Source organism: Balaenoptera physalus (assembly GCF_965194825.1).
Source record: "Balaenoptera physalus genome assembly, chromosome: 12".
Lineage (NCBI taxonomy): Eukaryota > Metazoa > Chordata > Mammalia > Artiodactyla > Balaenopteridae > Balaenoptera > Balaenoptera physalus.
In genome coordinates this window covers 49,808,843-49,826,916 of record NC_138897.1, presented here as the reverse complement: position 1 = coordinate 49,826,916, position 18,074 = coordinate 49,808,843, and the positions used below count along the sequence as shown (strand labels likewise).

The window sequence follows — 18,074 nt, the reverse complement described above, 5'->3', positions numbered from 1 at the left end:
CTGCTCTCCTTTTAGTCTGATCAAACCTGTCCTGTTTCACATACTTCCCTGAACTGCCTAGAGTCTATGATGCTTTTTACCCTAATAGAAGCACATGGAGAAGTCCTACATATCCCAGCCTCTAAGGCATAGCCAGGGTTTCAACCATTAAGCAGCACCATGGCATCTAAGATATTCAGGAAGTACGTGAAGCAGGACAGGTCTGATAAACAGGGACAAAGTAGAACGGTGGGTTAAAATGAAACATTATGGAATCAAAACTGTCTATGGAAGAGTGGGAAGACAGGTTCACTAGGGATAAAACAAGAAATTTTTTCTCAGCTTTGGCTGTACATTAGAATCACCTGGAGAACTTTAGGTAATCTAGATGTCCAGCCCCCAACCTTCAGCCAATCAAATCAGAATCTCTGGGAGTAGGACCAAAGCATCTGTATTTCTTAAATTTCCCCAGGTGACCCCAGTGTGCCTGTGTCAGTCAAAGGCATACAGAATGAGTACTGAGCAATTAAGACCTAGACAAAGATTTAAGACCAAAAGTATTTAAAAATAACTTAAATGGCTAAAATCTTTAAAAGTCTGACAACAGAAAGTGTTGGTGAAGGTTATGAGCAGAGGGAACTCCCACACACTACTAGTGGGATATACGAATCAGTAAAACTACTTTGAAAAAATTCCTAGATAAATGTGGAAAAAAAAGAGGGGAGCAAACGCACATGCACCAGGAGATATATACAAGAATATTCAAGAGCAGAAAGCGGAAATATGAAAATAATCCAAAAGTCCATCAACAATAGAGTAGTAGATAAACTAATTCTAATACGTTCAAACATATTCATTTGGCAATGAAAATTCCACAGCTTCGTCAATGGTTGATGAATAACATAATATTAAGTGAAAGAAACTGGACGTAACAAGAATATACTCTGTATAATTCCATTCATAAATAAAATTCAAAAAAACCCAAAGGACTTCCCTGGTGGTGCAGTGGTTGAGAATCCGCCTGCCAACGCGGGGGACACGGGTTCGAGCCCTGGTCCGGGAAGATCCCACATGCCGCGGAGCAACTAAGCCCGTGCGCCACAACTACCAAGCCTGCACTCTAGAGCCCGTGACCCACAACTACTGAGCCCGTGCACCTAGAGCCTGTGCTCCACAAGAGAAGCCACGGCAATGAGAAGCCCGCGCACCGAAACTAAGAGTAGCCCTCGCTCGCCGCAACTAGAGAAAGCCCACACACAGCAACGAAGACCCAATGCAGCCAATAAATAAATTAATTAATTATATATTTTTTAAAAACCACGACAATCAAAATACAGATATGTAACAATTGGTTGGAAAATTATAAAGAGGAGCAAAGAAATGACTGCTAATGCTGGGGATGGACAGGGGAGTGACTGGAAGGGAGTACACAGAGGGCTTCTGAGATTGCTAGCAATATTCCAATTTCTTCCCTAGAGGTGATTATTTGGGTATTAGCTTTGTGAAAAATAATCACTATGGCCACACGTTTTCATTTTTGAGCACTTTTCTGTGTGTTATATCTCACAATAAAAGGGTTTAAAAATGGTTAGCAGCATTTAAGTTACTTTTTAAATATTTCTGATGCTAAGTCAACATCTTAAATTTTGCCCAGCACTCTTTCTGTGTGTCCTTGGCCAGCTCCTCATTACTCTCAGTAGTTATCCTCAAATTTCACTTTTAAAAATTCTCTACCCTTTATTCTCTTATTTCCTAGATTACTTTGAGTACTTAACCGTGCTTCTATAAACTCCCGAAAAATGGAGGCATTCCAATAATGTGTAAACGTGTTAAAATTTTTCCCTACTTTCATCTTTCCCCGTTTCCATAGTAAGGAGGTCCGAAGCTAATCCTGCCACTCTTTGGTGTATCTTTCCATCTATTAAGGATTCTGTTGCCCTTCCTGTATCCCATCATTTCCTTCAAGACCATAAATACATCCATAGCTTACCTAGTAAAACAATAATATTGCATGGCTATTCCCTGATCCCCGTTCATAGCCCAGCTTCTTGAAAGGGTGGTCTACGTGAGTATCTTTACTTACTTCCCTCCCACTTCTCCTCAACCTCCTATATCACGCCTCCACCCCCACTATAAAATAACATTCTTCTCAAAAGCATGAGCAACTTCTTTACTGTCAGAGCCAATGAACGACTTTCCTGCAGCATTTAAAACTGTTAACCACTCTCCCTCCTTGAACTGTTCTCACTCCACCTTTGTGATGCCACTTCCTCCTCATTGGTCTTTTCTTCCTTAATTCTTTGATTGCTACTTCTCAACCAGTCTTCTTCGTGGACTTTCTCCTTAGCTCATCTCTCAAACACCACTGTTCTATAGGTCACCATTCTCTTTGTTCTATCCCACCCCATCCCTACCTCTATCCAAGGTGACTTCACCAAAACTTATACCTTCAGTTATAATTTACAGACTGGCTCTAACAGACTTCTCTCCATCTTCTTTTATATCTGTAAACCAGCCACTTTTTGAAGTGTCATCGGACTTAGACTTTTTATTTTAGAACCTTAAAGTTTATATAATCAGGCTATTTACCGAAGTTATAAATACATCAGTCCCCCAAAAGTTTAATACTTAATAAATCTTAAGTAAATGATGCTGTCTAAATTTAAACTGTGTGATGAGTCTATACTGTAGTCATGTCTTAGGTTTAATTTCTGTACTTAAAACAAAAACAAAATGACGGTATTTTTTCCTTCTTTTTGACTTAATGATAAACCTACTCATCAAAAGAAAACTTTTGACAACTAATTGGCTGAGGAAATATCCATCTTTTAATTACAGCAGCAACACATAGTAATCACAGTAAAGGGTAAATAAATTACTTAAGGGCAATTTCTACAGACTCAATATTATTCTAAATTATTTCTTCAATATCTGGGTTAATGCTATTAATAAATGTGTGTATGTCTGTGTGTGCATGCACGCACAGGTGTGTATATTGTAGAAAAATGTTAACAAAAATACATCTCAAACCTTTTTTGATGAAAAGGATGACTAAATGATTCTGGATAGTGAAGACTCGTTTTAATGAGATTAGAAAGCTGCTCTACTGATGGTCTTGAGGAAACTGTAGTGTTTTCTGGCCTGAAAAATTTTAATAGTTCCATTTCTGGTGGCTCCTGAGAAAAGAAAAAATATATGACAATAAAAACACTGCCCTGTTAAAATAAAGGATAGCACATACAAACTAAAGAAGTTAAAACCAGTAGAGATAAAGTAAAGCATGAACAATACTTTTTCTGCTGTAAAAACTAACAAACTAACAGTTGAAATCATATGCTATACATACAACCTAGGATAAAAAAACTAGGATCTGTAATCATTTATTCATTCTGTATTTATTATGTGTTGGGGCTGGACTTGAAATCCAGCAACCTCACATATTAGCTCTGTGATCCTGGATAAGTTATTTAATACTTTAAGACAATTTCCCCATATGTAAAAAAGGGGTTCACAATAATAATAATTTCAAAAGTTGCTATGGTTCTCATCTAATAAAATTGCTTAGTACTTAGGCTATAGATATTCAATTGTATAGCATCTGTTTTAATAGTTGAAAAACTAAAATTGCCTTAAAGAGTCATTTTTTGAAAATAGCTTGCTGAGTTTTTACAGATTATAGTGCCTTAACTATATTAACTGAAGATTAACATACATGTAAAAGTCTCAATATAGCTAGTGTGAGGCACACTGTAAACATTTCAATAAATATTATTATCGTCTGAATGAAAATAGAGAATCATGTCCCACTTCTAGTATTATTATTGCTTTCTTGGTAATTTTTTTCTCCATTTTCCTTCACTGTCCAGAAAATTTTGATTTTTTAATTTCCTGCTAGCCTAGCTGGATTCTGATCTACACCAAGGACTGGCAAACTACAGCCCATGGGCCAAATTCAGCCTGCCTCCTCTTTACGTAAAGAAAGTTTTATGGAAACAGAGCCACATCTATTTGTTTATACACTGGCTATGGCTGCTTTTGGACTCCAAACAACAGATGAGTAATTCTGACAAAGAATCTGAGCCAGCAAAGTCTAAAATATTTACCATCTGGCTTTTCTCAGAAAAAGTTTGCTGACCCTTGATTTATACAGCTGCAAAAGCAAGAATTAAAACTGCTTTTGACTTATGAGTGAGAGAAAAGTGACTAGAGGCTGACTCTGGAGGAGGGAAGCGAGCAGGAGCAGAACTTCTGCAGGGCGGGTCACGTTCTCTTTCTTGATCTGGGTCCTCCTTATATTGGAGTGTTCTTCAATTTGTGAAAAGTCAGTGACCTAGTCACTATTCTGCATGTACGTTACACTTTAATAAAAAGTTCAAAAAATGTACTACTGTTTATTATAATCTAATCATCTAAGAAAAACAAGCTGTTATTTGAGACTTCTAAATTATACTAAATGAATCTCTACACACCACTTACCAGGAGGAACACACACGAACAACGGCCAGAAAAGGATACCAAAAACCTGAAGGTAATTTACTGAGGGAATATTTAGAAGAGCTTCCCTCTCTTCTAGCTTAAAAGCAACAGCAAGTATTTTCCCAATGAGTGCTGGACAATTTGTACAGTAGTTTCATAATAAGGGTTTGATTCAACCTTATGACAGACAGTCCCGTCACAAGAGAGGCAAGGTATAAAGTACTATTACCCCTGTTTTATATGTAAGCTAAAAGTTTATCAAGTTATGCGAGTAACCTGCACTAGGTCATCAATCTGCAAGTCTCTGGGCTCCAAATATATTATTCTCAGTATGATGAACATGCTGCATCTCCCAACTCAGTTAATCATATAAAGAGAATATAAAGTATTTCAAAGGTGAAATACAGAGGATAAAAAGGATATGCCCTACACAGTGTTTTAGTAAAATGGGACTATAACTTGAGTGAATTTTATAGAAATCACTTTGTTTCATTTTCTAAGTGAAAAATCTTGCCTTGTTTGAGACGTCCGAAATTATCAAAATATGATAATTTGCAACTAAAACTTGGGACTTTTTTAACTAATCAAATCAGTTTGAGAAAAACAATTTTCTTAAAATAAGAAACAGATTTGGGTTTAAATATTTACACATACTATGAGAACTTTTGGTAAGCTTAAACAGTATTTTAGGAAAAGTAAGAAAATAAACAGTATTACCAGCTGCTGCACAACTCCAGAGGGCATCCTTTACACTGTATGATAGGCCCCATGGAGTTCTGCAATGGTATGGGCCTGTTAAACAACAAACAAGATAATATAGAGAATATGGTTCCCTTCCTCTCAAGCTAACTGTGAGTTCTAGATTCAATAAAGAATATATCTTAGGAAACTCCAAGATCACAAATGCATCTTAATACTCTTATGAAGTGCTAGTGAATTTTAAAATCAATTTATGTTCATTTCTAATTTTAATCAGCTTTCTGCCACCAAGCCCCAACTCAAATTCCAATATAAACGCTTGCACAAACCAGACACCTTCAAAAACACAAAAAACAACCAAACAAAAAACCCCACAAGTTCACAGGAAGGCCCCAAAGCGAACTCTGTCATTACCTGTTTCTGAGGATATGAAAAAGCTTCTTTTCCTATAGTGCGAAGAACAACATGGTGCTGACCTTCCAAAATAAGCTGCTTACTGTCTTCCACTACGTATGCCTGAGAAGTACAAAGCACAGAAATGTTAGCCTGCTTGGCAGTAACCTCAAAAGTAACCAGTGCAGTATCTGATGGAAAGCAGAGGTATTATGGCTAATAACTATCAATTACCAACACTCATGGCTGTGTCAGCATTTCTACTTTTGTTCATTCATTCAATCAATTAAGTTATCTGTCAAAATCTGCTCTGCCTCAATATAAAACAGCTGGCCTGGATACGTGAGAGACACATCTTGAAATCTTTTCCAATTTTCTCTAGAGCGCTTAAGAAACTAGTCCAAAAGAACAGTGCTATACCATAACACAAGTTTTTTTCTTTACTGGACTGCCAATATACAGGCAAAAGGCTTTTTCTTATAGTCTTGCTTCTGAAATGCACCAGGGTTTATCACATAGTGGAGCAAAATCAGTGAGTACAATCATAAATCCTAGAAGTGGAAATGCCATGTCCTTGGAGATCTTAAATTTAGGTATTGATACATATGCTTAAAAGAAAAAAGAAAAAAAAAGGCTTTTTTTCTTCCTATACAATGAACTGATCTCATCTATATTAAAACACTTACTCCAGTACATAACTTTTCTTCTTGAACTTCTTCTGTGTTGGAGAAAATAAAATCTGTAAATGGCTCTGATATACTGGTACTGTCACATTATGCAAATGGAGATGCTTAAATTTTTTTTTTGATAAGCCCAATTTTTTTTACTATTAGATTCAACAGATTCAAAACTACTCAGAATGCTATGAACATTCCTAAGTGTTTCTTTTCAATTTCTATACTTATCATGAGTGACAATTTGTCATCCATGAATCACACTGGGAGAAGTGCTGCACTAAGGCAGAGGCAGGCCCAGGACCTGCTCAGCACCCAGCCATGCACAACCCAGAAATGCAGGAGGAGTTAAATACTTGATGGGGCGACCTTTAATCAAGAGAGGATGACAACTGATAGATAACGTCCTGAGACAGGTCACACATCTTTTCCAATGGTCTCAGGGACCAAACGAAAGTCACCCATAGCCATGCATAATCCTATAATGCATTCTCTTTCCTGCACAAAGTCTTAGTTTTTCAAAACAAACCTGTATTTTTGGTTAAGATCGGTTACAAGTTATACTATACCCCCTTACCAACTAATTTTTTTAACAAAAATGTTGTCCAAGGTCTTAGTTTTCTCCTGAATCATATTTTTTTAGAGTACTATGTTCCCTATGCATCAACTCCACAATTTAAATGACTTGTCAAGTTTTCTTTCATTCAAGGGGGTCCTTTGTGCACTATCTAGAGCCTTCACTAAAGAAAATCTACTAGTCACTTCCTCAAATGAGTTGAATAATAAACTTATCATAGCTACTAGCCCCTACCAAACTTAATATCCCGTCCAGTAATCTATTCAAACTTCCATTTTCTAACTAAGGAGTATCATAATCTTGGGTAGTTTTCTTCTTCTTCAATGATGATCAGCAATACTAGTAACTGGTTTTTATTCAGGGTGAGTTTTTGAAAGATAACCCCTCGCCGCCCCGCCCCCACCAAGGTTACTGTGGGCTCAACGATGAGTACAGAATACAGCACACATTACTCAAAATCTTGTCTCATGAATATTACAAATTGTTACATGGCAGGAATCTGTGGAGTGACAGCTACAAATGCCAAAGGTCTACTATACATTTAATGGATGCTTGGTTTACATTAAGGGGTAATGCTACTGAGCCTGAAAACAGGATTCTCTTGATTCTAAGCTTCAAGTACATTTGATTTCAAACTAATAACGTGTAACTTATCTTTTTAACATTAAACACCTTCACCTTCTACAGTCAACAAAAGTATCAATTTGCTTAAGCAGTTTTACTGGAATTCATGTAAAGCCAGCTTGGTTTCAAGAAAGTTTACTTAAAAGTGTGCAGTTTAGTAAAAAGAACACTTTAACACTTTAGAACATCTGAATCAATTTAAAATAACATGTTCTAATCATCTACCATGAGCATGTCTCCATGTTAGGCCTTATATCAGACAATACAAAATCAAACCTCCTCACATAGTACAGGTGAATACCCCTGGGCAAGATCCTAAATTTCACTGTAGAATCATTTCTACAGTGGAAAAAAAAGATACATACTTAAGATACAAAAGGGTGTACTGTGAAAAATAAACCTCTTCTGCACTATAGTTAACTTTAGGGAAGACCAATGCCTAAACAACCTCATTCTGGTCTGTCATGTGTATGTGCAAATCTTAGTTGAATCTGATTTTTTTTTTTAATTAAAACATTTTCAAATAATCTGAAAAATTTCAACACAGACCAACAACTAGATAATTGTAAAGAATTACTGTTAATTTGGGTGAGATAGTAATATGGTGGGGTTACATTAAACAAGAAAGTCCTCATCTGCTTGAAGTATATATAAAAGCATAGAGATAATAATATGGTGGGGTTATATTAAACAAGAAAGTCCTCATCTGCTAGAAGTACACATAAAAGAAGATGAAATATGTCATTAAAAAATATATACTACAGCTAAAAAATAAAGGAAGGTAAAAATAAAAGCAAAGTAAAGGAATACATGAAAATGAACAGCAGCAAATTAGTGGTTGTTGGAGCCTAAGTAATGGGTACTTAGAGGTTCATAGTGCTACTTTTCCCTTTTCAGAGTTTGAAAATGCTCACAATAAAGAGTTTAATAACAGCATTTTTGCTTTCATGGAGCTTATCATGTCTACAATATTCTCAGTACCTCTTACAAGTAATAAGTAACACAGAAGAAAGTCATCTAATTTGAATGAATTCTTCCCTTTAGGCAAAAAAAAAAAAGTTATTTTGGAACGGTTGAAAAACTTATAAAACTACTTCAATATTCAAATTCGAAAATTTAAGCAGAGAAAATATAAAGAGCAGCTTACATTTACTCTTCAGCTTAAGAATCAAGTATAAGTGTAAGAATCAAGTATAAGTGAGGCTTGCTGAAATAATTTAACAACACATACCTTCCACAATACAACAATATTCAAATCCACCTCACTGCACTTCTGAATTAATCTCATAGTGTCCTCTATTGACTGCTTTTCTGTATGCAGAGAAGACTGGGCTTGTGGTTTCTTCAATTCAGAGGATAAACTTCGATAAAAGAAGTCTGCACACGGGCTTGCTGAACTTACTATCTGTTAAAAGAAAATCGTTTGTCTGTATGTGCTTTCAATTAGATATACCCTGCCAAAATTTATATTTCTACAACTTACATATACCCAAAAGGCTTATTCAGTAATTTCTTATCAATTTGGTTGAATACAAGGAGGCCACCCTAAGACCTGAATACCTAAAATATTTGGCACAAATTACCCTGAATCTTAAAGTTCGAAGCTTAAATTCATAAATTTACACTTCCATGACATTGGCTTTGACCTTCTAAGTACCCAGGGAGGGCAAATGGGTATCTCTAAGAAAATGAATAAAAAGTGAATAGTTGAGAATCTGACAAACAACATATATATGTATAACTGAATCATTTTACTGTACACTTGAAACCAGTACATCGTAAATTAACTATACTTCAATTTTTAAAAAGGTAAATTGTTAAAAGGAAATTATGATTTTTTTAACTATGAAAAAACACAAATATTTCCCATTCAAATACTTGGAAGACTAAGTGATATCCAAAGAAACAGAACGAATGAAGCCACTGGCATTAACCTGGCTTTTATACTTGAAGGGAGACAACAAGAGAAAAGATTTTTAAACAGACTCAGAACTAACAGAATTTCCCTTAATTAATGGACTACTGTGTTTCATAGTAAAATCTCTACACTTAACAATTTCCTGCATTATAAACTATATTACATAGCTGTTAAGCTTCAAGTTAATTATTAAATATTAATAAATACATATATTTTCCCCCTTAGACATGAACTTTTTCTGGTAAACCACTGTCCACATAGTTATCTCATTAACGTGTAGTGCCTGGTAAGTTCTGGTAAGTAAGATTCATCAAAAGGGAAAATGTCTTTGTTTATGCCATCTGCAGTGCTCCTATACAAAATTACTAACAACAAATACAATAAAAATTACAACCTTAATATAATTTAAGGGTCCTGATGATGTTTCTAGGGAATTTTTTAAAAAAGACACAAACAAAGCAAACAACTGAAGTCCTAAAAGCTAAAATTCAACCATTCAGGAAGCAAGGAAGCACAGTGTCCAAAAGGCATACTCATTCTGGAATTATTGGACTTTTGGTGCTCTGGGATATTTCTAAATAGCTGCTTCCTCAAATGGCCAAAAGATAGTACAAAGAGTGGGTCAGATGAAGGCAAATGATAAGCGCAATACATAAGTCTAAGTATGTTTGGAATTATCAAGGAGAAGAACACAAAGAAAAAATACCAGTAACAGCACAAAACGACAGGGAATCTGGTCCAGTATTTTTCAAAGCAGGTCCCCAAATCACCTCTTCTGATTATCTGCAGAGCTGGATGAAAATGTGTATTCCCAAACTCTACCCAAAGTATGAGCCAGAGCTTTTAGAGGTGGGACAGCAAAGCTTTCATTTTTATAAAAATTCTCTAGATAAAAAATAGAGTGTGCAGGGCTTCCCTGGTGGCACAGTGGTTAAGAATCCGCCTGCCAATGCAGGGGATATGGGTTGGAGCCCTGGTCCAGGAAGATCCCACCTGCTGCGGAGCAACTAAGCCTACGCGCCACAACTACTGAGCCTGTGCTCTAGAGCCCACGCGCCTAGAGCCCGTGCTCTGCAACAAGAGAAGCCACTGCAATGACAGGCCCCGCGCACCACAACAAAGAGTAGCCCCCACTCGCCACAACTAGAGAAAGCCCGTGTGCAGCAACGAAGACCCAACGCAGCCAAAAATAAAATAAATAAAATAAATAAATTAAAAAAAAATAGAGGGTGCAGACTGATAACCTCAAGATCACCTCAGAGCTTTAGCAATTCAGAACCCGAGGTCTCATCCAGTCCCACTGACAGAGAATTTGCATTTTAACAAGATCCCCAGGTGACTTATATGCACATTATTTCAAAGTTTGAAAACCATTCTCAAGGTGGTTCTAACATATAATTATTGGGAGCATCACTGCCCTAGTCAATAATACATTTAAAATTACAAAACAGCTTATTATTTGGGTCACAGAACCATATGATATTCCCAAATTCAGAGGGTTATCATCTGTATGTTCCACTGTGACCATGTTCCCAAATAAACAGGTTCCTTCATATAATCCTGTTTCTTTCTTTAATCCCAAGGACTAAACTTATTTCATGAGTATCTTACACTCTAAAAGAAAGTTAAATTTAAATAACTAATTAAAATGCTATATTCCATAAAGCATTTTTGTTTGCTTTGGGGCATGAAGACAAGTTGCAAAACCCAACAAAGCTGACATGTTCATCCACCAAAGAATTTGGGGATTACTAAAGCAACAGTTTTACCAAACCAGTCAAGATACTCCAGACTGTGACTTTTAAAATCAAACGTTATTGTGCTTATTTGCATACCTGTTCATTTCCAAAGATGATATCTGCAAAGGTATATTTTTCTGAGGACTGTGTAGCAACTAAAAAACAGGGGAGAACAAACTAATCATATCATTGGCATGAAATATAAAATGACCATTTAACAAAGTGTGACAGTAAAATGAATTTACCTTCTTCCTCCTTACACCGTATTGCCTTGAAGCAAAACTTTCCCTTCTCCCTACTGGCAAGTTTGGCATCTAGGAAAAGAAAAGAGAAAATTTCAAATATCTTTCTCAGTTTATAACATGGTAAAACCTAATTCATTACTCAGACTTCTTCAGTCACACTGGAAAATATTTCATAATTATAAATAGTGTTTAATGAAAAACATCTTTGCTTTCCTCTCAATAAAGCAAATCTCATTCAGCTCTTTAAAAGGGTAAGATTAAATTTTCTTGAAATGCATGTTCATATGCACATATATATATTCAGATATGTATGACATTACAGATAAACAGAAAATTTGAAAAATTAGAACTTGGGAGCCAGGGAGTCCACAATTCCACCACTCTATCATTTCTTCATTTTCTATCAATATTTTTTTCATATGGATGATTTATACCAATATTACTATATGCACATACTTTGCTGTGATGCATTTTCCCACTATTGCAACACATTTTAAAAGCTTACATATTTTAATGACCACAAAATAATCTGAGTTGTAGCTTAATTCACATTAAAGCTCCATTTGATTTTTCCCTATTAAACATAATCTTACAATAAACTGCTCTGAATATATGGATCTTCTTATATTTTGAATTAATTCCTCTGTATAAATTCCAAAAATAAGAATTACTATGAAGCGAGGTAAGAGTTTAAACATTTTTTTAAATCTTTTAAAATACATTGTACAATTCTTTCCAGAAACAGTAAATATTTTGCCAGCTTCAATCTACTCTTACAAGCACTAAATAAGCACTTTCATACTACTAGCAGGATGATAAAATGATGGAAATATTTTGGAAACCAGTTTGACAGTATGTATCATAAGTGTGCATATTCTTTTGTTTAAAGTTATATGTGTATGCAAATATACAGAAAAGCCAATCAACACACAAGTTTGGTTATACACAGAAAAACCAGCTTTCCAATAGTAAAGGAAACAAAGAGAAACTTTCAATTATAGTCTATATGTTTCTGTACTGTTTGAAATTTTGACAGTGACCATGTATTCAGGCACTGATTTTACAATTGAAATTTTTAAAAAAGAAAAAAAATATACAAATAGAAAAGATGTGGAATAAAAAGATGGGAAAAAATCGATTAACACTGTAATTTCACTTACAGTCATGTAAAGTAATGAAAGCACAATTTAATGCTTACAAAAGTTAATTATAAGAAAGTCATCAACCGCCTAAACGAGCTCCAAAGACGGGCATGAACCATGGCTATCAGCACGGACCCCTGAGAGGGGCATGAAACACTAAGGCTGCTGCTGCAGCCACCAAGAAGCCTGTGTGCAAGCACAGGTCACTATCCACACCACCCCTGCTAGAAGTCTGTGCACCTCGCCACTGCCAGGGTCCCGTGATCCAAGGACAACTTCCTTGGGAGAACACATGGTGTGCCTCAGGCTGTTGCAACGTCACACCATCCTCTGCCACTGCAGGCTTGCCCCACATTCCATACCCCTCCCTCCCCGAGGCCTGAGTGAGCCAAAGCCCCCTAATCAGCTGCTACTTTAACCCCGTCCTGTCTGGCAAACAGACGCCCTCAGGCGATCTACACGCAGAGGCGGGGCCAAATCCAAAGCTGAACCCCAGGAGCTGTGCGAACAAAGAAGAGAAAGGGAAATCTCTCCCAGCAGCCTCAGGAGCAGCGGATTAAATCTCCACATCAACCTAATGTACCCTCCATCTGTGGAATACCTGAATAGACAATGAATCATCCGAAATTGAGGTGATGGACTTTGGGAGCAACTGTGTTTGCTTTCTGTGTCTAATTTGTTTCTGGTTTTGTTTATCGTAGTTTAGTTTTTAGAGCTTATTATCATTGGTAGATTTGTTTATTGATTTGGTTGCTCTCTTCCTTTATATATGTTTTTTTCTTTCCTTTTTCTCTTTTTGTGTCTGTATGTGTATGCTTCTTTGTGTGATTTTGTCTGTATAGCTTTGCTTTTGCCATTTGTCCTAGGGGTCTGACTGTCCTTTTTCTTTTTTTTTTGAGTACAGTTTTTAGCACTTCTTATCAATGGGGGATTTGCTTTTCTGTTTGGTTGCTCTCTTCTTTCTTTCTCTCTCTCTTTTTTAATTACTTTCTTGTTTTTTTATTTTTAATAATTTTTTTCTATTTTAATAACTATTTTATTTTATTTATTCTTTTTTTTTCTCTCTCTTTCTCTCCCTTTTCTTCTGAGCCGTGTGGCTGACAGCATCTTGGTGCTCTGGCCGGGTGTCAGGCCTGAGCCTCTGAGGTGGGAGAGCCAAGTTCAGGACACTGGTCCACCAGAGACCTCCCGGCCCCACATAATATTAAACGGCGAAAGCTCTCCCAGAGATCTCCATCTCAACGCTAAGACCCAGCTCCAAAAAAAAAAAAAAAGAAAAAAAAAAATGACCCAGCTCCACTCAACGACCAGAAAGCTACAGTGCTGGACACTGTATGCCAAACAACTAGCAAGACAGGAACACAAATCCACCCATCAGCAGAGAGGCTGCCTAAAATCATAATAAGTTCACCAACACCCCAAAACACACCACCGGACATGATCCTGCCCACCAGAAAGACAACATCCAGCCTCATCCACCAGAACACAGGTGCCAGTCCCCTCCACCAGGAGGCCTACACAACCCACTGAACCAACCTTACCCACTGGGAGCAGACACCAAAAACAACGGGAACTACGAACCTGCAGCCTGCAAAACATATACCCCAAACACAGCAAGTTAAGCAAAATGAGAAGACAGAGAAATACACAGCAGATGAAGAAGCAAGGTAAAAACCCACCAGACCAAACAAATGAAGAGGAAATAGGCAGTCTACCTGAAAAAGAATTCAGAGTAATGATAGTAAATATGATCCAAAATCTTGGAAATAGAATGGGGAAAATACAAGAAACATTTAACAAGGACCTAGAACTAAAGAGCAAACAAACCAGGATGAACAACACAATAAATGAAATTAAAAATTCTCTAGAAAGAATCAATAGCAGAATAACTTAGGCAGAAGAACAGATAAGTGACCTGGAAGATAAAATAGTGGAAATAACTACCACAGAGCAGAATAAAGAAAAAAGAATGAAAAGAATTGAGGACAATCTCAGAGACCTCTGGGACAACATTAAACACACCAACATTCAAATTATAGGGGTCCCAGAAGAAGAGGAGACTAAAAAAGGGACTGAGAAAATATCTGATGAGATTACAGTTGAAAACTTCCCTAATATGGGGAAGAAAATAGTCAATCAAGTCCAGGAAGCGCAGAGTCCCACACAGGATAAATCCAAGGAGAAACACGCCAAGACACAGATTAATCAAACTATCAAAAATTAAATACAAAGAAAAAATATTAAAAGCAGCAAGGGAAAAGCAACACTTAACATACAAGGGAATCCCCATAAGGTTAACAGCTGATCTTTCAGCAGAAACTCTGCAAGCCAGAAAGGAGTAGCAGGACATATTTAAAGTGATGAAAGGGAAAAACTTACAACCTAGATTACTCTACCCAGCAAGGATCTCATTCAGATTCGATGGAGAAATTAAAACCTTTACAGATAAGCAAAAGCTAAGAGAATTCAGCACCACCAAACCAGCTCTACAACAAATGCTAAAGGAACTTCTCTAGGCAGGAAACACAAGAAAGGAAAAGGCCTACAATAACAAACCCAAAACAATGAAGAAAATGGTAATAGGAACATACATATCGATAACTACCCTAAATGTAAATGGATTAAATGCTCCAACCAAAAGACACAGACTGGCTGAATGGATAAAAAACAAGACCCATACATATGGTTTCTACAAGAGACCCACTACAGACCCAGGGACACATACAGACTGAAAGTGAGGGGATGGAAAAAGATGTTCCATGCAAATGGAAATCAAAAGAAAGCTGGAGTAGCAAATCTCGTATCAGACAAAATAGACTTTAAAATAAAGACTATTACAAGAGACAAAGAAGGACACTACATAATGATTAAGGGATCAATCCAAGAAGAAGATATAACAATTGTAAATATTTATGCACCCAACATAGGAGCACCTCAATACATAAGGCAAATGCTAACAGCCATAAAAGGGGAAATTGACAGTAACAGAATCATAGTAGGGGACTTTAATACCCCACTTTCACCAATGGACAGATAATCCAAAATGAAAATAAATAAGGAGGCAGAAGCTTTAAATGATACATTAAACAAGATGGACTTAATTGATATTTATAGGACATTCCATCCAAAACCAGCAGATTACACATTCTTCTCAAGTGCTCATGGAACATTCTCCAGGATAGATCATATATTGGGTCACAATTCAAGCCTTGGTAAATGTAAGAAAACTGAAATTGTATCGAGTATCTTTTGCAACCACAAGCTATGAGACCAGATATCAGTTACAGGAAAAAAATCTGTAAAAAATACAAACACATAGAGGGTAAACAATACACTACTAAACAACCAAGAGAACATTGAAGAAATCAAAGAGGAAATCAAAAAATACCTAGAGACAAATGACAATGAAAACACGACGACCCAAAACCTATGGGATGCAGCAAAAGCAGTTCTAAGAGGGAAGTTTATAGCAATACAATCCTACCTCAAGAAATAAGAAACATCTCAAATAAATAACTTAACCTTATACCTAAAGCAATTACAGAAAGAAGAACAAAACACCCCAAAGTTAGCAGAAGGAAAGAAATCATTAAGATCAGATCATAAATAAATGAAAAAGAAATGAAGGAAACAATAGCAAAGATCAATAAAACTAAAAGCTGGTTCTTTGAGAAGATAAACAAGATTGATAAACCATTAGCCAGGCTCATCAAGAAAAAAAGGGAGAATTAGGAATGAAAAAGGAGAAGTAACAACTGACACTGCAGAAATACAAAGGATCATGGGAGATTACTACAAGCAACTATATGCCAAAAATATGGACAACCTGGAAGAAATGGACAACTTCTTAGAAAAGCACAACCTTCCGAGACTGAACCAGGAAGAAATAAAAAATATAAACAGGCCAATCACAAGCACTGAAATTGAACTGTGATTAAAAATCTTCCAACAAACAAAAGCCCAGGACCAGATGGCTTCACAGGCAAATTCTATCAAACATTTAGAGAAGAGCTAAAACCTATCCTCCTCAAACTCTTCCAAACTATAGCAGAGGGAGGAACACTCCCAAATTCATTCTCTGAGTCCACCATCACTCTCATACCAAAACCAGGCAAAGATGTCACAAATAAAGAAAACTACAGGCCAATATAACTGATGAACATAGATGCAAAAATCCTCAACAAAATACTAGCAAACAGAATCCAACAGCACATTAAGAACATCATACACCATGATCAAGTGGGGTTTATCCCAGGAATGCAAGGATTCTTCAATATACACAAATCAATCAATGTGATAAACCATATTAACAAACTGAAGGAAGGAGTAAACATATGATCATTTCAACAAATGAAGAAAAAGCTTCTGACAAAATTCAACATCCATTTATGATAAAAACTCTCCAGAAAGTAGGCATAGAGGGAACTTACCTCAACATAATAAAGGCCATATATGACAAACCCACAGCCAACATCGTTCTCAATGGTGAAAAACTGAAACCATTTCCACTAAGATCAGGAACAAGACAAGGTTGCCCACTCTCACCACTATTATTCAACATAGTTTTGGAAGTTTTAGCCATAGCAATCAGAGAAGAAAAAGAAATAAAAGGAATCCAAATCAGAAAAGAAGTAAAACTGTCACTATTTGCAGATGACACAATACTATACATACAGGATCCTGAAGATGCTACCAGAAAACTACTAGAGCTAATCAATGAATTTGGTAAAGTAGCAGGATACAAAATTAATGCACAGAAATCTCTTGCTTTCCTATACACTAATGATGAAAAATCTGAAAGAGAAATTAAGGAAACACTCCCATTTACCACTGCAACAAAAAGAACAAAATGCCTTGGAATAAACCTACCTAAGGAGACCTGTATGCAGAAAACTATAAGACACTGATGAAAGAAATTAAAGATGATACAACAGATGGAGAGATATACCATGTTCTTGGATTGGAAGAATCAACATTGTGAAAGTGACTATACTACCCAAAGCAATCTACAGATTCAATGCAATCCCTATCAAACTACCAATGGTATTTTTCACAGAACTAGAACAAAAAATTTCACAATTTGTATGGAAACACAAGACTCCCAATAGTCAAAGCAATCTTGAGAAAGAAAAACGGAGCAGGAGGAATCAGGCTCCCGGACTTCAAACTATACTACAAAGCTACAGTAATCAAGACAGTATGGTACTGGCACAAAAACAGATATACAGATCAATGGAACAGGATAGAAAGCCCAGAGATAAACCCATGCACATATGGTAACATTATCTTTGATAAAGGAGGCAAGAATATACAATGGAGAAAAGACAGCCTCTTCAATAAGTGGTGCTGGAAAAATTGGACAGCTACATGAAAAAGAATGAAATTAAAACACTCCCTAACACCATACACAAAAATAAACTCAAAATGGATTAAAGACCTAAATGTAAGGCCAGACACTATAAAAGCCTTAGAGGAAAACATACTCAGAACACTCCATGACATAAATCACAGCAAGATCCTTTTTGACCCACCTCCTAGAGAAATGGAAATAAAAACAAAAATAAACAAATGGGACCTAATGAAACTTAAAAGCTTTTGCACTGCAAAG

At 36.3% G+C, this 18,074-nt stretch overlaps 1 protein-coding gene across 5 annotated transcripts in view; it reads right to left on the bottom strand.

Moving 5' to 3' along the window:
• The window catches only part of TRAPPC8 (trafficking protein particle complex subunit 8), an 89,457-nt gene that overhangs the window by 5,072 nt on the left and 66,311 nt on the right, over nucleotides 1-18,074 (bottom strand). For 4 of the 5 annotated variants that reach the window (XM_082415977.1, XM_082415976.1, XM_082415979.1 and 1 more), the window contains 5 exons: nucleotides 11,325-11,393; nucleotides 11,176-11,234; nucleotides 8,654-8,827; nucleotides 5,569-5,670; nucleotides 3,010-3,155 (listed from right to left, as the gene is read on the bottom strand). In XM_082415977.1, coding sequence (XP_082272103.1) covers nucleotides 3,010-3,155; nucleotides 5,569-5,670; nucleotides 8,654-8,827; nucleotides 11,176-11,234; nucleotides 11,325-11,393 — 550 coding nt within the window. The remainder of the gene's footprint in view (nucleotides 1-3,009; nucleotides 3,156-5,568; nucleotides 5,671-8,653; nucleotides 8,828-11,175; nucleotides 11,235-11,324; nucleotides 11,394-18,074) is intronic. The other variant, XM_082415978.1, reaches the window with a different exon arrangement.